The sequence below is a fragment of the Pan paniscus genome, chromosome 16 (genome assembly GCF_029289425.2).
Source record: "Pan paniscus chromosome 16, NHGRI_mPanPan1-v2.0_pri, whole genome shotgun sequence".
Classification (NCBI taxonomy): Eukaryota; Metazoa; Chordata; class Mammalia; order Primates; family Hominidae; genus Pan; species Pan paniscus.
In genome coordinates, this window is record NC_073265.2 from 62,392,530 (window position 1) to 62,415,385 (window position 22,856).

Consider the following 22,856-nt stretch of genomic DNA (forward strand, 5'->3'; position numbering starts at 1 on the left):
GGTCTCGAATCCCTGACCTCAAGTGATCCACCCACCTCGGCCTCTCAGAGTGCTGGGATTACAGATGTGAGTCATCATGCCCGGCCAGTTGCCAGTATTATTTTAATTGGACTGCCTTCGTAATTCATTGTCTCTGTGTCAACAATCTGCAGTTCATCATTTGCACCAGCCTCTAAGCTGACCATTCTTAAAGATAACTGATGCTCATTTTCATCATTATCCACCTTAAGATGGTAATGTTTGTCATCCTTTGGTTCACAATGAAAAACATGGTCCTCAGGCCTCAGGGGCTCATGTTCATGTCCATTGAATCTTCCATGGGGTGGTGGCACACACTTAGGTGGGAGAGAAAGCGGATAGAGATGAACAACTATTGCTTAAGAGAACAGCCACACAGGATGGAATCAAACCAGGCGATTCTTTAATATTTTGCTTCCTTAATAAAATTACATATTTTTCTTCCTAAAGGTTTTATACTTTACTTGTTAGGTACATATCTATTTTATTGTTTTTGTAGTTATGAATTTGGTTTTTAGATTTACATTTTCTGATTTTTTTTGTTACGTAAGAATGTGAATGACAACAAAAAACATGTTAATCATTTATTCTGCTAGTTTACCAGAGATTTATATTTCATTCTAATAGTTTTTCAGCTTATTCTGTTGGCTTTTATTTTTCTTTTAAAAATTATTTAAGTAATGCAGTAACATTATTAAAGAATCAAACCGTATCAACAAAGTAAACCTCCTCCTTTATTGCCCCTTCCCCATTCCCACCCCTTTCCTCAGAGGATGACTGTTATTAGTTTAGTGTGTATGCTTCCAGGTGTCTTCAAAAAGCATTTACATACATGTACATCTACAAATAAATTTTTTTCATTAGCAGATATTATATCATCTAGTTTGCTCTGCAAATTGCTTTTTGACATTACTGTATTTAAATTTCTCTCTGTTTGTACCTACAGGACTATAATCAGTATTTAAATGCCCAAAAGCGATGTTTATCAAACTTTAATGTGCCTGCAAACCACCTGGAGATCTTTTAAAATGCTGAAACCGATTCAGAGGGTTTGGGGTGGGGAAACAGAGATTCTGTATTTCTAATAAGCTCCCAGATGTTGCCAGTGCTATTGGTCCTATACTACACTTTGATTGGGAAGGCTGTAACATATGCTTTAGACCTATTGTAGTTTGTGTAATTATTATTCCTGTTCATGAAATCATTGGGGTCCCTCCCCACTACAGATAGTACAGTAATGCACATTGGAATTTCTCCAGGTGAGAGAGATTTTCTTGAATATTCTGAGTAGACAGTCATTGCCATGATGTGTGTGTATGTGTGTCGTAGGGGTGGGTGGTGGATTTCTCCAACCCTTTTCCCGTATTTGTATTTTGTTTCTTTTTCTTATTTTTTTTTTTTTCTTATTTTTTTTGAGACAGAGTCTCACTCTGTCGCCCAGGCTGGAGTGCAGTGGTGCAATCTCAGCTCACTGCAACCTCTGCCTCCCATGTTCAAGCGATTCTCCTGCCTCAGCCTCCCAAGTAGCTGGGATTACAGGCACCCACCACCACGCCCCGCTGATTATTATTATTATTGGTTTTTTTTTTTTTTGAGACGAAGTCTTGCTGTGTCACCCAGGTTGGAGTGCAATGGCACGATTGATCTCAGCTCATTGCAACTTCCACTTCCTGGGTTCAGTCCATTCTCCTGTCTCAGCCTTCCAAGTAGCTGGGATTACAGGCACATGCCACCACACTCAGGTAATTTTTTGTGTTTTTGGTAGAGACAGGGTTTCACCATGTTGGACAGGGTTGTCTTGAACTCCTAACCTCAAGTAATCTACCCGCCTCAGCCTCCCAAAGTGCTGGAATTACAGGCATAAGCCACCACGCCCAGCCTCTTTTTCTTATTTCCTTAAATTAGTTAGGACGTGCAGTAGAATGTTGAATAGCTTCATCAATAGCTACTCTCTGACAGGAATATGAAATTGGTACAGACTTCGGTAATATTTACCAAAATGTAAAATACAAAAACACCTTGACTTAGTTATTCCCTTTGAGAATCTATTCTTCTAAAACCCTTGCACATGCATACAAAGATATGTACAAGGATGCATATTATAGCATTTACCTGTAGTAGAAAAATGAAAAGTAACCTTAAGTGTGCATTAATAGGAGAATAATTACATTGGGATATGGTCATACCATTGACCTACTATGCTATATATGTGGTGGCTACATGTATACTAATATGCAGTATTATTAAGAGAGAAATACAAGTTGCAGAAAATTAGTTATTGGTTGACTCAGTCTGTATTTTATTTTATTTTTTAGAGATGGGGGTCTTGCTAAGTTGCCCAAATTGGAGTGCAGTGGTATAATCATAACTCACAGCAGCTTCGAACTCCTGGGCTCAAGCAGTCTCCTGCCTTTGCCTCCTGAGTGACTGAAACTGTAGGCATGTTCCACATGCCTGGCCAATTTTTTTTTTTTTTTTTGTAGAGATAGGGTTCTCACTATGTTGCCTAGACTCCAGTCTATATTTTAAAAACAAGTTAAGTGTGTGTGTATATGTGATGTGTTTTAAATACATAGAAAAATGTTTGGACAGTTCACACACCAAAAATATGAATAGTATTTCTCTCTAAGGAGGGTACTGGTGTTGACAGGTAGTTTGAAGCTTGATAAAGAGGAGGCTTTTATGTTTTCTGTGTTCTGTACACCTTTTATACTGAGTACTTTTCACCTTCTTAACTTTGAAAATGATAAAAAGGAAAGTAGAGAGATGGAGAAAATAAAGCAAACAATACTGTCAGTTAACAGAAAAATCCAACTGTAGAACAGTAGGGAGAATCAGAGAGCAGGTAAATTCAAACCATCCAGTAGTCAATTTTCTTAAATAGTCAACAAGCATGGTAAAAAATCAAATGGTACAAAAACATATGTGGTACTGTTACAGTCCTGCCAATGCACCACAGTGTAGCAATCTCTTGTGAGATATCACCTGGAGTTCAGAGTTCTTTGTCTCAGTGATGAAGAGAATTAAGGGGCGTGGACACAAAGGGTGAGGTTGGAACAAAAGTTTAATAAGTGAAAGAAGAAAGCTCTCCACAGCAGAGAGAGGACCCAGAAGAGGATTGCCGTTTTTACAGTTGAATGCAAAGGCTTTTTAAAAGAAACCAGTGAGGGCTGGACATCTCATTTACGTAAGGTGAGAATTTCTGATAGCTCTACCCAGTCCTCCTAATGTGCATGCAGGCGGTTAGCTTGAGTTATTCCATATCGCTTTGTTCCCCTTACTGCACATGTGTCAGGAGACGGGATTTTCCATTGTGGGCATGTCTGGACAAGTCACCTGTGTAGCCTTTCTTATCTGTGTGGCTGTGGACATGTCTTAGGCAAACCTCCCTGTGCAAGTTCCCTTATCTGTGCCTGCAGCTTGATTTTTCAGGTTGTTCTGTTTGAAATAATTCCACTGAGGACCCACCCTAACTGCCTACCTTACCGGTTTCTTCCTTTCTCCTCTCTCAGTACTGTGATACCACCCCCATACCTGCTATAGTGGCTTCTCTCTAAAAACAGAAAATAGCAAGTGTTGGTAAGGATATGGAGAAATTGGAACCCTTTTGCACTTTTGGTACAGTGAAAAGTATAGTCGCTGGTAAAAAGTATGGTGGCGCCTTAAAAAATGAGAAACTAGAATTACCATTTGAACTAACAGTTCCTCTTCTGGGCATGTTACCAAACTGAACTTCGGTCTGCCCACCCAGTGCAGCAAAGCTAAACACTGACATTTGGATTGCTGCAAAGAGAAATGGAGATGTTTATTGCAGGGCACCAAACAAGGAGAATCGGATAGCTCATGCTTAAGACCTGAAGTCTCCAATGGCTTGCAAGCAAGGGTTTATAAAGGCAGGGGGAAATTTCAGGAAGGTAGAAGTTATAGGCAAAATCATAAGGCAATACATGGAGGTTATACATTGGTTTGGCCTAAAAGGGCGGGAGATCTTGAAGTGGGGTTTACAGGTTGTAGGTAGATTTTCTGATTTGCAGTTCATTAAGGAAGAGAAGTTTTGTTTTAAAATTTGGGGGTCAGCAGAAAAGAATATTAGCTCTGGCTCATGGGTGTGACTTCTCCCAAGTCCCTCAGGAAGAACTTTAGGACAAAGATATTCAGTCCTCAGTTCCCCCTTACCTGATGTGTACATGCCAACAGATCCATTTGGTGGGGTCCGGGTTTCTGAAAAACAACCCAGGGACATGTGTCCATCAATGATAGACTGGATTAAGAAAATGTGGCACATATACACCATGGAATACTATGCAGCCATAAAAAAGGATGAGTTCATGTCCTTTGTAGGGACATGGATGAAGCTGGAAACCATCATTCTCAGCAAACTATCGCAAGGACAAAAAACCAAACACTGCATGTTCTCACTCATAGGTGGGAACTGAACAATGAGAACACTTGGACACAGGAAGGGGAACATCACACACCAGGGCCTGTCATGGGGTGGGGGGAGGGGGGAGGGATAGCATTAGGAGATATACCTAATGTAAATGACGAGTTAATGGGTACAGCACACCAACATGGCACTTGTATACATATGTAACAAACCTGCACGTTGTGCACATGTACCCTAGAATTTAAGGTATAATTAAAAAAAAAAAAAGATGTTACCTTTAGTTTCTATAGGGAACCAAACATCCCACGACTCTAACTTCCTTGGCTATTGTTTTAAGCTGCTATTACCCTCTTGCTTATCAAGTTGTTCATTTGCTTCTCAGGGCCAGCTAGGTGCCTGGAACTTCTCTTGAAGGAACTCAAGATTTTCCTTTATTTCCATGCTGGGGGCGGGGGAGGCCCATAGGCCCCTCAAGGGGTTCCTGCTCCATCTGAGGTCCATGTTCAAAAGAATTGAAAGTAGGTCTCAAAAATATATTTCTACACCCACATTCACAGCTGCATTATTCACAATAACTGAAACATGGAAACAACCCAAGTGTACGATGATGAATGAATGGATGTTAGATGTTGTGTATACATACAATATTGAGACATCAAGCAAAGATTAAGTATGTTTAACTTTGTTAAAGAAGTGGAGCCTATATTTAATAAAGGTTTTTGTGAATTTTTCAAAATAAAAATTGATATATAGAATACAATTTTTCAAAGTTAAGAGCTTTAGACCCTAAGACCCAAAGTTTGAGGAACATTGCATTACAATTAAATCGTGATCACAGAGCTAACATGTAAACATGAGCACAAATGTTGGTGCTGAAATTTCATGTTCATGAAAATTTTACGTCATCATAAACATTTAAAAGCAAAATTTAAAATTCATGCAGAAAGTCAGACACTCAAGAGTGGACTTAGGAAAAACAATGATACAAAACATTGAATTCTTAAGAAACTTGAGAATCCTTGAAAAAAATTCTACTAATATGCATTGAGCACCTATTTTGGTTTAGGCCACTGGGATTTCAATAGTAAATAGGGCAGTCAAGGGCTAGAAACAGGAAAGAGTGAGGGACTGTGTGTCAGGAAATGCTTCTTTAAGGAAGTTTTTTGTTTTGTTTTGTATTTTTGAGATGGAGTCTCCCTCTGGTGCCCAGGCTGAAGTGCAGTGGCACAGTCTCGGCTCACTGCAACCTCTGCCTCCCAGTTGATTCTCCTGCCTTAGCCTCCCAAGTAGCTGGAATTACAGGCATGCACCACAGGGTCCAGCTAATTTTTGTATTTTTAGTAGAGACGGGGGGTGGCGGGGGGGGGTCTCCCCATGTTGGCTAGGTTGGTCTCGAACTCCTGACCTCCAGTGATCCACCTGACTTGGCCTCCCAAAGTGCTAGGATTACAGGTGTGAGCCATCGCGCTGGCCGAGAAATACTTTTAATTAGTATCAGATGGATGAGTACCTGTTAGCTAAATTGAGGGCTAGGGTAAGGAAAAGACAATGAGACTAGGGGCAGGATTGGGATGAAAGGAGAGAAATATAATTTCATAGTCAAGTGGAAACATTGTTATAATATTACTTCAAACTTACATCATAAGTTAAGTTATGATGTCACCTGTTTCTCTTGGAGAAGCCTATTCACCTTCATTGGAATGGGAAGCTTTCTCAAGAAATGTCAGAGGATTCAAATATATTCTTGCTTTGTTAGTTGAGTCAGTACCAATAGTACACTTGTGATTAGACTGTCAAACAAAATCCCTGAAGGGATTTCACACTGTTAAATGCTTGGTTTTTATTTGTTTTTATTTGTTGGGTTTTTTTTAAAAACGGCATAGATGTAAATTTGTGAATTACAGAAAAGAAGCAGTTTTAACATGAAATGGACAAAATTGATTTCTTTCTCTGCTTACAGAGCTTAATAAGAATTTCAGTCCATAAGCCTTTCAAATGAAACAATAGAAACTCCAACAATTCAGAGCTAATGTAAATGAAAACGGTTATCTTCCAAATCACAGCATAATAAAGTAACCTTGAATCATTGGTGTTGGCCCTATATTGTTTTTTATTTGAATTAAATGGCAATTTTCAGCGTTATGTAACAGTGATGGAATTAAGTGATGTTTCTAGTAAAAGAATTTTGCAAGTATAATATATTTTAGTATTAAATTCCACTTGTACATTTAGTAATTAAAATTATTCTTGAAATGATGATGGCATTTGAAGGGATAGGGAGCTGTCAAAGAGGATTTGAAGCTTAATTATCTCTTTGGTAACAAAATGCATAATCTTCCATTACAACACTTATTTTCTTATGGTAATTGACTCATTTGTTCTCTGGTTATCAATTTAACTTCCCAACCACAAACATCTGCTCTTACAATTGTGTTTAATTGGTGTGAATACTATCCACAGAGTAGTTAAAATCCAGAAAACATTTTAAGGGCATTATTTGATAATTCATGAAAGGGAAAGTAATGATTAATTGAACATTGCTTATGATGATTTTTTCTAATAGTCTGTGAAAGTCTGTTTACTAAAAATGCATACCGAAATTATCTGCTCCCCCCTCCTTTTTTTTTTTTTTTTTTTTGGAAGAGGCTTTTGCTGTGTTTTCCAGAGTAATTATTTACTCTGCCTTAGGGGGAGCCTCAGTTCTTGCAGTTCTTTAGACTCAAGGAATATGTTAATGCCTTGGAACATGGTACCTTAGTAGTTAAGAGTATAGGCTTTGAAGGTAGAAAAAAATTAGTATGCTATCATTTATAATCTAAATAAGAGGAGTGGGGACAAATTGTGGGTGTGGGTATGTGCTTATAATTTTCATAATGGAATAATAAATCATAAATTTACCAGTAGGGTAAAGGAGGAAATAGGATGAGAGAGACAGGGTTAGAAGGTAGGTAGGTTTGTTTGAATGTACCTTGTCTTTATAGATTTAAAAATTTACAAAGTAGTTCCTGAAACTGGAAAGTAAAATGAAACAGGTGACTCCAAAGGTGTATCCAGTTGGTAATATAGCCACACAGTAAGTTACAATTCTAAGTATGTGGAATTACAATTCCATGTAAATTTAAAATTGTAATTGGACTATAATGTACCTAGTGGGATTTACTCTAAGGACACAACTGCAAAAAATCTTCGGTTGTTTTCTTTTATCATATTGTTGGTACAAATGTTTATTCTGAGACTATGGGTGTAGGATAAAGTAAATGAGTAATTATGTTAGTGTCATTGAGAACAGATTTTTGGCTTGAGATACAGATGTAAAATTAAGAAGATTCAGCTAAAACCTACAGTCTTAGACTTAATTGAAAATATCAGTAGGAAATCATGATGAAGTTTATATTTTAAAAATACAAAATTGCTGACTTTGTCCACAAAAAGGGTCTCAGAGCAATGACCATAAACTGAAGTCCAATAGAGTCATGTGAAAAAGGACTCAGGAGCTTTCACTGTGTTCAGGTTTCCTCCATTGGTCAAATATGGGATAGTTTAAGAATCGAAAGAATAATAACCTCAGTGAATTGAAACAAACTAAATATATCTTAAACTAAAGGCTCTTAATACTTAAATGAAAAATCCTCAGCAATTACCTTTGGGAGAGGATATTAGAAAACCAGCTCACTGTTTTGAAAACGTAAGTGAAGGGAAAAAGTCAAGCATTTATTCTGCCCCTTTTCGAAGTACGGTACTTTAGGATAACCAGATAATTGTGGGGTTATCCTAATAATTGAAGGAATATAGTAATAAGTAATATAAGGGATGTTTCTCTTTACAGAATGAGTGATAGAATAAGAGTATTACTATTTTGCACCGCCTGATGGGCAATGATAACCAAAGGCTGTTAACATCACCAAAAGAGAGATAGACACACATGATGAACCTCCTGATAGATGCACATGGAACTGCCTATGAAGTAGTCTCGGGGGGGGAAAAAAAAAAAACTAGCCTGACTCCAATCAGGGTTCTACATTTAACTGTGAGCTTTCAGAAAGAACATGTTAAATACCACTATGGCAATGTAGTCAGCAAAAGACAGATTGCAGGAAAACCTTATATTACAAATGACTTGGTTTCTTAAACAAATTTCAAACAAAAGATAAAGAGGAGTCTGTAGATGGAAAAAAAAACTTAAGAAACAAATTAACACCAGTGAATGCACCTTGTTTGCCCAATTTGAATAAAGTAGATCATTTTTAAGAACATAGAGGCCAGGGGTAGTGGCTCACGCCTGTAAACCTAGCACTTTGGGAGGCTGAGGTAGGAGGATCGCTTGAGCCCAGGAGTTTGAGACTAGCCTGGGCAACATAGTGAGACCTCCTCTGTATAAAAAAATCAAAAAATTAGCTGGGTGTGGTGGTGCGTTCCTGTAGTCTCAGCTACTTGAGCGGCTGAGGCAGGAGGATTACTTGAGTCTGGGAAGTCGAGGCTGCAGTGAGTCATGATCATGCCACTGCACTCCAGTCTGTGCAACAGAGTGAGAACATCAGCCAGTTAGTGAAATGTGAATACCGACTGGGTAATAGGTGATATTAAGAAACTATTATTATTATTATTATTATTACTTGAGACAGAGTCTTGTTCTGTCGCCCAGGCTGGAGTGCCGTGGCACAATCCTGGCTCACTGCAACCTCCACCTCCTGGGTTCAAGCGATTCTCCGGTCTCAGCCTCCCGAGTAGCTGGGACTACAGGCATGAGTCACCACGCCTGGCTAATTTTTGTATTTTTAATAGAGACGGGTTTTTGCCAAGTTGGCCAGGCTAGTCTTGAACTCCTGACCTCAGGTGATCACCCGCCTCGGCCCCACTAACTGCCAGGATTACAGGCGTGAGCCACCATGCCCGGCCAATAAATTATTTTAGATACCAGCCTGATGATGGTATCATGGTTATGTTTAGAAATGAGAGTTCTTGGCTTATAGAGGTACTCAAATATTTATATATGAAATAGTGTAATACGTGGAGTTTGCTTTCAAAATAATATGTGTGTAGGGTAGAGGCTGGGAATGGAATGGATTAAGGCATAGATGAATCAGTATTGACCATGACTTGATAATTGTTGAATCAACGTAATAGGTACATAGGATTTATTCTATTCTCTTAAATAAAAAGTTTTTTAAAAGAATATAGGTTTTGGAGTCAGACTGCCGAGGTTCAAAATCCAGATCTGTCACTGACTAAGCCTTGTGCTGTGGAGTTACTTAGCGTCTCTGTGTATTAGTGTCCTTGCCTATAAAATGGAAATAATATAATATTAACTGCATAATAGAATTGTTGTAGGAACTAAATGGTTATAAGTGGAAAGCGCTTATGAATGTTAGCTTTGATGTGTTCATTATCACACATCAAAGATATACGTTGAAGTTATAAATCATTGGCTAAAGATCTTAGTGTACTTAGGAATAGTCTAGTTGAATTCCTTATTTAGTAACCCAGGAGTTTGAAACCCACATTTAGCAAAATGTCCAGTGGTAGAACCAGAACTCAACTTTATGTCTCTTGACTCCTAGTCTTTACAACTGCTTTACAGTAAATCACTTCAAAGAATATCCAAGAGTCAAAAGACAGAATTTTTACAAATTTAGTTAAATGATATAATGGCTTTTAATAGTAATTCATGAGTCAGGCAGCATCTCATCTAAAGAACAGATAAGCACTACACTGGGCAGGCAGAACAGTTAGTTTTTGTAGGGAAACTTGAGCAGGAACAAAGAAGCAAAGTGGATTGGTTAACATTAGTTGCTTCAGATTACTTTCATTGTAAGGGTCAAAGCAGAGGGGACTTTCTTATGTTGGCTAAAACTGTCCCATTTGGGGATTTGACACACACACTCTCCTGATTTCTCAGAAGGTCAGATAAATAACTTAGGTTTAGTTTGGTGATATGCAGCTTTGGCACGAGTGACTGCATTTTGGTTCAGTCTGTTTGGTTTGATCTGTAGAGTAGAAGCTCAATCCATATTAGTAGTCTCCCATAAATTTTATTTAACACAAGTAAGCTTAAGTAACCTTGTTCTAAATAGAAAGACTCACAGTTGCAAACATGTTCGTTTTTCCTGTATCTAAAATGTATTGCAGTTCAAATGAAGACTCCAAGTTCTTGTTTGTCTGTTTGCTTTGAGAAGGAACAGACAAACTTAACATAAGATGAGTCTAAATTTATCTGGGGAGTGGAACACTAAACAAACATGTTAGAAAAATTTTGAGGAAATAAAGGAAGAATATTTGTTCCACCATATATTATAACATATTGCATAGTTATAATAATTTTATGGTTCTGGCCCAGGAATAGGCAGATGGATGAAACCAATTAGTGTCCTGAAATAAACCCCCAAGAGTACGTAGATTTTAGTATTAAATCTTTCAAATCTGTCATTCTTTTTGGGATGACTGATCTTGCCAGATATATGTAAAGCTGGATACTTAGTAAGTCTAGTTTGTTTCGTAGAAATATTAGAAGAAAATACAAGTGAATGTTGTTATAGTACAGAAGAAGGGAAAGCCTTTGGAGTAAAAATAGTGAAATACAGATGCTAAAATGGAGAGAACTTATAAATTTTACCATATGCAAACATAAAACTTTGTTACAATAGATGCCTTAAGTTAAAGACAGAAGAGGAAACAAATATTGGCAGCATGTATAGCTTACTGTATTAGTCAGGGCCCAGTTAGGAGCCAGAAACTATACTAGGCATTTGAACAGAGCAAATTTAATATAAAGAATTATTAATGGCCGGTCGCGGTGGCTCATGCCTGTAATCCCAGCACTTTGGGAGGCCGAGGCAGGTGGATCACCTGAGGTCGGGAGTTCGAGACCAGCCTGGCCAACATGGTGAAACCCTGTCTCTACTAAAAATACAAAAATTAGCCGGACGTGGTGGTGCATGTCTGTAATCCCAGCTACTTGGGAGGCTGAGGTACAAGAATCGCTTGAACCTGTGAGGCGGAGATTGCAGTGAGCCGAGATCACGCCATTGCACTCCAGTCTGGGCAATAGAGTGAGACTCCATCTCAAAAAAAAAAAAAAAAGAATTATTAACTATTAAAATCTACTTACTAAAAAGGGCAAAATAGGACGTTAAAGAATACAAAAATAGTAAATATAGGGATTAGCTATGACTACCTCTTGAGCTGAGGGAGAGAATCCAAAAATCAGGAAGACTGTTGTTCAGACCTTGTTGGAGAAAGTGTAGCTGCTGCCAAAGGACATAGCTATGGGCCAAAGCTGGGGCACAGGAAATCCCCTGCTGGGAGGCCTCAGAGCTGGTGTGCAGAAAACACCTGCTGGGGTGCTGTGGGCTGGACAGATGATAAGCCGAAAATTGCCCACTGGGATGACATGAGTTGGAGCTGGTGTACAGGACCATATCCAATGGGATGCAGTGTGTCAGAGCTGGTGCACAGAAAGCCCCATGCTGGAGTAAGCTAGAGAAACTTACAGGAGGGTGATCATTATTGGGTCTTTCACAATCAGCCTCACCATAGGAGCAAAAAGAAGAGCATCCTCCAAACTGAAAATTAAGCCCATCACTCTGCTTTGCTGTGCAACAAAGCACCAGCTGACAAAAGTCCATATCCACTACTGCAAAGAAGGACAGATTTGGAGCTGAGAGCCTTGAAATAATAACTCTCATTATACAAAAAGCTCTTATATATAGATAAGAAAATTATAAACACTCTAATTGGAAAAACGGCAGCATATTTATATACATAATTCACAAAAGAATAAATATAAATGGCTTGTCATTGTTTGAAAGGATCAAGTCAAATTTGCTATTAATAGATTTCCCTGATTTCATCTTGTTGTACAGATTTATGTTTTCTGGATCTTCCATCACTGTGAATGTATGTTGTTTCCTAAGATTATACATGATTTCCCTCCTTGTGGGAGGTTCTGCTTGCCTGGGGTTCTATCTCCTCTTTGTACTGTTGTTCTTCATTTACCTAAGTTATGTAGCTAGTTTAGATTTCTCTCCAGGGCCTGCTCTAGACAGTGCAATAGGCCAAAAAAGTTCTTTTTTAAAAAAGGAAAGGGAGATTGGAAAGGCATAAATAAATCTGTCTCTACTCACATACAAGCATGATTGTCTATGTAGATAATCCCCAAACTGTATTTACAGAGGCTGATACAGCTAATGAGATAATTTAGGATGGCCACAGGATAAAAGGTTAATACACATAAATCAATTTCATTCCTACATACTAGCAGAGAACAACTGGAAATTTTAAAAAATTTAAAGTACCACTTAGAATAGCATCAAAAGTATTTGAAATACCTAGGTATTTATCTAACAGAGCATGAATGAGATTTGCTTACTGAAATCTGTAAAACATTTATGAAAGAAATCAGACTTAAATAGAGAGATAAACCTGTGTTCAGGGAAAAGAAGACAATATTTTTAAGACGTCAAGTTGCCACAAATTCAACACAATCCCAATCAAAATCCCAGCAGGCTGGGCAGATGTTAGGTCAACTGTAAATAAAGCTGCTGTCGTTGCCATTGTTGTTGTTATTTCATAGAACTAGCCTGCAGTGGAGCTTGCTGCTTTGTGATGTAGGGAGTTCCTGTCATTCACACTTTTCAAATACAGATCGCTAAGACCCTTTGTCAAGGATGTCATATAGGAAATTATATCATTAGGTAGGATGCTGGACTAGATCTACTTCAACCCTTCTAATTAAAAATATTATGATCTATTATTTGTAAGTTAGCAATTTACAGCTGTGGGGCATGTGGAAAGGGAGCTACTGGAATATTCAGACTTTTTCAAATGTACTTATCCTTTCCCCGTCACCCTGTAAAACCATTGCATATAATGAGGGATCTTAGTAATAGGAGTGTGTTGCATGAGTGAGCTGTTTAAGGACTCTAATGTGACGTTTATTTTACTTTGTTGTTGTTGTTCTTACTTATCAAGCTGACTGAAAAGGAAAGTTTTATCAATCTTTTCCACTCTTTGAATTCTAATTATAGCTCTTAAAAAATGGTATAAATCTTAGGGAAGTATTCTTTAATATTTATTTTTAGACATTTTTAATTTCTCCAATATAGTCAACTTAGTAAATAGTTCCAAATAAGGAAACTCAGAAATTATCTTTAAAACAGTTAGTTGTACCAGCAAATCATTTTTTAAAGATAATTGTATTCCTAACATGTATTTTTTATTATATATTTATTTTATGCTTTTGCAAAAATATGTGAAAGCTTCAAATAATGAGTAAAAATCCTGTGGATTTTATGATTTAAAAATTGGTTGAAATATGAATAGCTGCCTAGTTCTATTTTCATTAATGTCTTAATTTCCTTTTTATTTTAAAGCTCAACCTGAATTCCTGAAGCAGCCTACTAATATATATGCTCACGAATCTATGGATATTGTATTTGAATGTGAAGTGACTGGAAAACCAACTCCAACTGTGAAGTGGGTCAAAAATGGGGATATGGTTATCCCAAGTGATTATTTTAAGATTGTAGTAAGTATTTTTCAAAGAAGTGTGTTTATTTCTGTAACCTTTAGATATTTTTAAATGTAGTCACCGAGAGATCAGTTATCTTATATATACTAGTTTGTGTACTGCAAATGAAATAGAAGAATTCACATAGAATGTAATACCTTCATTGGCTGATGAGAAAGCTGAGCCCAGAAATACTTTGGTAGCTTATGTAAGATCACATAGCAAGTCAGTAGCTTACCTAAGCCTAGAGTCTAGACTCTTACTTGAACACACTGGCACTCTGAAACACAGCTGCCACCATTTTCTGGCAGATGATTAGCACACATGTGTGTGCGTGTATGTGTGTCCCCAGTTGTCTTCACAGCTCTCTGTTCAAGAAGCAGAAATCTTTCCACACTTCTCCTTGAAGTGTGGAAAGATGATCCTTTTGAAAAACATAATATGTAAGAAGGCAACTGACTATACAAAACTTAACCTTAAATCGTATACCGATGCCCAGACCCTTCAAAATAAGGATGACCCAGTGTCGGACAATTGTTGTAGCAATAGTTATAAAGATTCTTTTTTAAAAATGCATTTAAAAAGTGTCAAGTGTATTTAAGAACACTCAGCCATAATTGCTTTTTACTATACTTTATATATAGTAAATGATTCTTAGATATTACCTACTATTATCATCAATATCTAACATTTTAGTAATAGAATTATTCAGCTTTAGTAATAAAGATTAATGACATACCTTGAGATCTATACATGACATTCATAAAAATGATCAGAACTATAGTTGTTAAAGACATAATGTCTCATTACAAATTTGTCATACAAGTAAACATTCTTAGAAATATATTTTCTATTTTTGAAATGCATGATCTGCTGTTGCAAAAAGTAATTTACAAGTATTTAACATTAAAAAGCAATCTGTTATAGTTAAAATAGCCTCTTAAAATCAATATTTGGAAATTTTAGAAAATTTTTAAATCATATTTATTATACCAATAACAATAGTTAAAAAATTTTTTTGTTTTTTAAGACAGGGTCTCGCTGTGTCACCCTGGCTGGAGTGCAGTGGTGTGATCATAGCTCACCGCAGCCTCAAACTCCTGGGCTTAAGCGATCCTCCTGCCAACCTGAGTAGCTGGAACTACAGGCACTGCACTACCATGACCAGCCAATTTTGTATTTTTTGTAGAGATGGGGTTTCACTGTGTTGCTCAGTCTGGTCTTCAGCGCCTGGGCTCAAGTGATACTCCTGCCTCGGCCTCCCAAAGTGCTGGGGTTACAGGTGTGAGCCACTGCTCCTGGCCCAGTAGTTATAGTTGACATTCATATAGTACTTTTTCATTTAAGGAAAGCTCACATGGCTTCATTTAATTTATTGTAGTCTAATCTGTTAGAACTATTGATATTATAGATAGTCTTAAGAAAAATAATACCTTAAATTCACAAATTGGACTTTAACTATGGTCAGTTGGTATTGCGTGCCAGATCTTTTTCCAGGCAAAGGTGTAGTTTGCAAACAGTGAGAGTATGACTTTCCATGCGTTAAGTTCTTCATTGTGAATGACAGTATGTACTCTTCTATTCAGTTAAATTGGTACCTTGCCAATGCTTTAGTATGAAATTGAGTTAACAAGTACTTGGATAATATTTAATAATTGAATCATAAAAACTTTACTTGTTTTTTTCCTCTCCAAAAAGCATATTTTTGAGATTTTGATCTGGTATTTATCAATTAAATTATGTAATTTTATTTATGCTTTTCTTCTTCAGAAGGAACATAATCTTCAAGTTTTGGGTCTGGTGAAATCAGATGAAGGGTTCTATCAGTGCATTGCTGAAAATGATGTTGGAAATGCACAAGCTGGAGCCCAACTGATAATCCTTGAACATGGTAAGAAGGGCTGAAATAGTCAGATGATAGAGGCTGTGTGCTTGATGGACAAGCACCCATCCGTCCAAATAACTCATGATTGATAACCCATTAGTAAAGGCCAATATGTGGCATAGCTAAGAGAAAAAGAATAGCAGTCTAAATCATTTCTATTACATAAAATTACCTAGAAGCACAATTTTGGATAATGTTGAAAAGAAATTTTTACTAAGAAAAGGAAAACTGAATATTATAGTCTTAATAAATTAATTTTTAAAAGAATTTAGTCATCTTAATCTCACAAATATATTTCTGTCCTATAAAGAAAAACTCCTTTTTTTTCCAATTCTATACACTTTTATTAATACACTTACAAAAAATAACATTCAAACACTGAGAAAACTAAATAACTTTGGAAGCAGAGCTCATTGTTTTCTGCTTACATATAAGTGACAATTCTGGGCTGTTGGCACAAAATAGTCAACATTCATGAAACCCTGACTACTATATATCAAACATAAGTTAAAATCATAGGCAGTAGTTTATCAAATCCACGTTTCTTAGAAAAACTTAGTATTTATTTTGCATTGAAATTTTTAGTTTTTCCAGAATACAATTAATTTACCTTTTCTGATTACCACCAAAAAACCAAGTTTATTATTTAAAAATTCAGATAACAATGAAAAGTATAAAGAAAAAAATCCATCCTGTATCTCAAATTAGGGAACCCACACTGTAATTTGAGCAGAGTTTTAACATAAGGAATTAACATTGATATTGGGATTGGAGTAACAAAGGTTTGACTAGTAAGAAGTAAAGAGAACTCTAGACAATATAAGAATGGCAACTATCAGGAGCAACTACAACCCCTAGGTCTGAGATAGAGCCCTCAGGAAGAGGCCCCTCTTTTTACGGTTGAGATCCAGACCCTGTTGGAGAGGGTGTAACCATGGTTTACTGGATGGCAGAGAAGTTGATGTGGTGTTTTGCTCTCTAAACTTGCTCAAAATCTCCTTTCTTGAGGGTTGGGGAAAGCTGCTTACAGAGAGGTATCTCACTGGAGGCATTCTGCTACAAAACCACCCAGTGGATCAGGTGTAAGGGGAAGCTGCTGGCTATAGGAGGCTGCCAGGGTAGTACACTAGAACCAGGAAGGAAACTCCTTTCTTCTGTACTGTATCTCCATTGCCTTCTATTGATAAAGTTTAATACATATGCCAGCTGGCAAAGGAAAAGTATATAAAGGACATGGCTCTGTTTTTGCAGCATAGGCAATGAAATCAGAATTTGGAGCTGAGAGGCAGTAAATTGATAACTGGTACACACTTCAAATCCTACCACCTGGGTACACTGTGTATGGTTTTATAATTTCCTGTTTTGTTGCAACAGCATGCTGTGTATATCTTTCTGTGTCAACAGTTGATCTGCATCAATATTGTTTCTTATTAAATAATATGTATATATATATACACTGTTTTATATAACAGATTTTATATTGGTTAACATTTAGATTGTCACCTGTTTTTTCCTATTATAAACAAGGATGTATTGAACTTTTTATGTGATTATTTTCTTATGCTAAATTACTAGAAGTTGAATTATTGGATAACAGTTCTGTGTTAAATTGATAAGAGTACCTGTTGGGTGCATTATTCATTTGTTTTAGCAACTGAAACATTTTTCATTTTGAGCATTTCTCAAAAATACATGAAAAAGATGCCACTTTAGACATCTGATCTTTTATTCAAGTCAAATACAATCAGGTATTGGTGTGCCTCCAGGAAGAATTTCTCTGATGATTGTAGTTTGGCCAGGGAAGCTAATTGGCAAAGATGGCACCTACTCTGGCTTTTCACTAACATGGCATATATGTAGGATTTTTGTGTGCTATTTTTTGAAAAATATACTTGAGAGTGCTGTTACAGAAAAGCATAAAATATTAGAACTGCTTTTTTCTTCTTAGGTTTGTGTATACCCTCCCCTGTTTATTGGAAATGATTTTAGTAGAAGCATGCCATTTTTCCATCTTGGTGAAATGCCTGAGTACAATTACCAAATAAGGCACTAGCAGAATTAGTGAGGTAGATAGGCTTATTTCTTTTTACTTGTGCCAGTGACTTTTCTTAGTAAACTTCATAGCTATTTGGGGTATATTTATTTACATGGAACTAAGCAAAGGCACTTCAGTATATTTGTGTTTGAGATTACTGTTACAAATCTAACTCTAACAGTAGAAATGGTTAAGTATGCCAGGAAGTTCCTAAACTAATCCTAATTGGGCTTTCCTCTGAAAATATTTGGATAGTGTTAAAATTGTAGTCATAGTGTATTTGCTTCTCTCTTTTTGAGAATAGCGTTTTATGAGCTGATGAAATTTTTTAGTGACGTTATTGGGCATGTATTAAAGATGCATAGATTGTAAGAAGGAGAGTAAGTGTCATGTTATTAATTGTGTTTTCTATTTTGCTGTTTTAATTTGCAAGATAAATATTTATACAGGAAAGCTAAAAGAAGGAATACAGTAACTTACTAGATCTGAGCTCTTCTTTTTTAGAGTTTACAATATAATAAGGGATGTAAGAGATATATAAAACTTGAATACCAGTCCAGATGCATAAATAAAGCAGCATACAGTTCAGAAGAGAGGAATTCTGTCTGTGTGATCAGGGAATTTTTTCATGTAAGGTGTCCCCTTTGTAATAGGCCTTGAATTATAAGATTTCTAGATGTTAATTCAAAGGAAGACCTGGATCAATATGGAAATAAAATAGAAGACCTGTTCCTGTAGTAAGGTAGCCTTTAACAGCAGAATAGGATCAGAGTGCATGATTATAAATAATAAAAACAATGCCATGTGTAATGAGTATGATGATAAAGTCAGGTTTAGAGGAAGACAGAGTGCAAGCTGGTTGAAGGAAAATTTTTATGAGGCCATTGTGAGATGATAAATACTTACACTAGAGAAATCGGTGGAAAAGGATCCTACTAAGGAGATTGTGTTAGTCTGTTCTTGCATTGCTATAAAGAAATACCTGAGGCTAGGTAATTTATAAAGAAAAGAGGTTTAGTTGGCTCACAGTTCCACTGGCTGTACAGGAAGCATGGTGCTGGCATCTGCTTGGCTCCTGGGGAGGCCTCAGGAAGCTTCCAATCATGGTGGAAGGCAAGAGCGGAGCAGGCATCTCACATGGCAGGACCAGGATCAGGAGAGTGAGGTGGGGGGGTGCCACACACTTTTAAACAACCAGATCTTGTGAGAGCTCACTATCTCAAGGACAGCACCAAGCCATGAGGGATCTTCCCCCATGACCCAAACGCCTCCCACCAGGTTCCACCTCCAACATTGGGGATTACCTTTTCACATGAGATTTGGGCAGGGACAAATATCCAGACTATGTCAGAGGTGTTAGTGATTTATCTGATTGAGACTTTATCAACTGATTGAACATTAACATTGTTATAGAGAAGCCAGAGATACTTCCAAGGTTTACCCAAGTTCTGGGTAACTAGGTGTATTAGTCCATTTTCACACTGCTGTTAAAGACATACCTGAAACAGGGCAATTTACAAAAGAAAGAGATTTAATGGGACTTGCCCTTCCACATGGCTGGGGAGGTCTCACAATCATGGCAGAAGGCAAGGAGGAGCGAGTCACATCTTATATGGATGGCAGCAGGCAAAGAGAGAGCTTGTGCAGGGAAACTCCCATTTTCCAAGCCATCAGATCTCATGAGACTCATTCACTATCACGAGAACAGCACAGGAAAGACCCACCCCTATAATTCAATCACCTCCCACTGGGTGATTCCACTGGGAGGTGGAATGGGAATTGTGGGAGTTACAATTCAAGATAAGATTTGGGTGGGGACACATCCAAACCATATCACTAGAAGAATGGTGACACCTTTACAAAAACAGAAAAGGAGGGCAGATCAAAGTGGAAGATTTCCACTTCTGTTTAGGATATAAAGAGGTGCATAAAGAAAAGCCCATTCTCACCACAAGAAAGAGCTTAGTAATCTACAACGTCACAAGTTCTCTTGAACCCAGCAGAGAGCTGAGCATGCAAAACAAATATATTAGTCCATTTTCACACTGCTGATAAAGACATACCTGAGACTGGGTAATTTATAAAGAAAAAGAGGTTTAATGGACTCACAGTTCCACATGGCTGGGGAGGCCTCACAATCATGGCAGAAGGCAAAAGGCACATGTTACATGGTGGCAGGCAAGAGAGAATGGGAGTCAAGTGAAAGGGGAAACCCCTCATGAAATCATCATATCGTGAGATTTACTCACTACCACAAGAACCGTATGGGGAGAACCACCCCCATGATTTAATTATCTACCAGTAGGTCCCTTCCACAACACATGGGAATTATGGGAGCTACAATTCAAGGTGAGGTTTGGGTGGGGACACAGCCAAACCATAACAGCAACCAAATAACCTAAATTCCAAAAAGGACAACCCTCCCCACACAACCCCCTCAAAGGCATAGATCATATGGATTGTTTCACTTTTGACAGAACACAAGAGAAAGAGACGGCTACTGTAAAAGTGAGTAAGAGGAAAACTCCTAGAGTTTTAACTAAAAGGCCTTTAACTGCAAGGCCAACTATGGCCTAATTTGGAATGTCTGGGGGCCTCAGACAGAATGGGAGTTTACACTTTCTTGCAAACACTTTTCCTTGGGGCTCCACAGAGTACTCCCAATTAAGAGGAGGCAAAAGCAGGAGACTACAGAAAGCCATCTCTGTGGTGTAGGGATGAAGGAAGTGATGATCTGCAGCTGCAGAGAGAGAATGATGCAGAGAGGCCTTTGTGCCTGGGAGACAGGACAAAGGCCTTCCCATTTACTCAGACCCTTCTCCTTTAAGCCTCAAACCAGTGGGGGAGGGGCAGAAAACCTTCTGATTTCATACGTTTCTGAAGGGAGATTAGAAGTCAAACCCCTGTGCTGCTTAGAGGAGGAACCCTCCTGTCCCCAGGATGCAGGCAGAGACTCATTGATGCCGGGGAAAGGGTAGAAGAGAAAACCCTTTACTTCTGAAAGAGGCGCAGAAATCATTTTGGGCCTCAGGATTCTACACTGATACCAAGGAGAGGTCTTTTACTACTAGGGGAAGAGTAGGAAACTTCTACCTAAGACCAATACAAATACAAGGCAGATTTTGACTGCCACAGGAAGAAGAGCCAGAGGGCCTACCTAAGACTGAGGCTGGACCAGAACAATGGAGAATCCTAGCCGCCCCAACCATGAGCTTTCTACTGTTTGGGAAAGGTCAAGAGCACAGAGGGATATCCTGTGGTATTGGTATGCTGGAGTGGTTGAAAACTCAGAGGAAAGGAAAAAAAAAAGAGAGAGAAACTCTCTGGCTCCTAAGCACAGGACAATGGTAGTCTCCCAGTAGAGGAATTTGAAACCTGTAGTATACTTAAGGTAACTATAACAATAAAATCCATTCCAAGCTCAATTCCTGACTAGATTAACTAAACTCTTTCACACTAATGACATGACAGAAAAATAAGCATACCATTTTTCAGGTGTAAATAATACTTACTGTTGTTCAGCATACCATGTTCAGCATTCAAGCAAAAATTAATAGACTTTAATAAGCCCATCTATTGAGAGAGAAACTAATCATTAGAACTAATTTCAGCCTTTGTGACTTCTATGCAATAGAAAGATGTTCTTAGAAAATATACCATTCAAATTTCATTCTTTATATACCTTTTTTAAAATTAATTAATTAATTTTTTTTTTGAGACGGAGTTTCACTCTTGTCGCCCAGGCTGTAGTACAGTGGTGCGATCTCAGCTCACTGCAGCCTCCGCCTCCCGGGTTCAAGTAATTCTCCTGCCTCAGCCTCCCGAGTAGCTGGGATTACAGGTGTGTGCCACCATGCCTGGCTAACTTTTGTATTTTTAGTAGAGACAGGGTTTCATATATACCTTTATTTTTAAAATTACTTGAGGTATACTCCTACAGACTACAAGATGAGTCAAACCAAGAACTCAAAAACAACACACGCTCTTAACATCTGATCCAGCAGTTGCACTTCTTGGTATTTACCTGAATGAGTTGAAAAGTTATGTCCACACAAAACCCCTCAAATGTGTTTGTAGCATCTTTATTCCTAATTACCAAGATGTCCTTCAGTAGGTGAAAGAATAAATAAACCGTTGTACATCTAGACAGTGGAATACTATTCATTACCAAAAAGAAATGACCTACCAGGCCAGGTGCCGTGGCTTACGCCTGTACTCCCAGCACTTTGGGAGGTGGAGGTGGGCAGATCACTTGAGGGCAGGAGTTCGAGACCAGCTTGGCCAACTTGGCAAAACCCCGTGTCTACTAAAAATACAAAAATTAGCTGGGCGTAGTGGTGCATGCCTGTAATCCCAGCTACTCAGGAGGATGAAGCATGTGAATCACTTGAACCCGGGAGGCGGAGGTTGCAGTGAGCCAAGATTGCACCACTGCACTCCAGTCTGGGTGACAGAGTGAGACTCTGTCTCAAAAGAAAAAAAGAAAGAAAAGAAAAAGAAAAAAGAAATGAGCTGTCAAACCATAATGCACTTGAGGAATTATAAATGCAAATTACCAAGTGAAAGAAGCCAATTTGAAAGGCTAAAAACCGTGTGATTCCAACTACATGACATTCTAGAAAAGGCAAAACTATGGAGTTAGTAAAAAAAATTAGTGGTTGCCAGGGTTTGGGAGGAGAGAGCGATGAATAAGCAGAACACAGATGTTTATGGCAGTGAAACCACTCTGTATGATACTGTAGTGGAGGATACGTGTCATAAATTTGTCCAAGCCCATAGAATTTGCAACATCAAGAGTGAACACTAATATAAACTATGGACTTTGGGTGATAATGATGTCTCAATACAGGTTATTCAATTGTAATAAATGTACCACTTTAGTGGGGGATGTTGATAATGGGGGAAACTATGCATGTGTAGGGCAGAGGAAATTTTGGTACCTTATGCTCAGTTTTGCAATGAACCTAAAACTGCTCTACACACTTATTAGGATAGTTAAAATCCAAAATACTGACAACACCATCAA

At 37.9% G+C, this 22,856-nt stretch overlaps 1 protein-coding gene across 17 annotated transcripts in view; it reads left to right on the plus strand.

Annotated features, from left to right (window-relative positions):
• The window catches only part of NEO1 (neogenin 1), a 253,000-nt gene that overhangs the window by 110,730 nt on the left and 119,414 nt on the right, over window positions 1-22,856 (plus strand). For all 17 annotated transcript variants that reach the window (XR_008954864.2, XM_034939097.3, XM_063596779.1 and 14 more), the window contains exons 7-8: window positions 13,774-13,928; window positions 15,681-15,801. Coding sequence is in view for 16 of the 17 variants with exons in the window: in XM_034939097.3 (XP_034794988.1) it covers window positions 13,774-13,928; window positions 15,681-15,801 (276 nt within the window). In the remaining variant the exon portion in view is untranslated. The remainder of the gene's footprint in view (window positions 1-13,773; window positions 13,929-15,680; window positions 15,802-22,856) is intronic.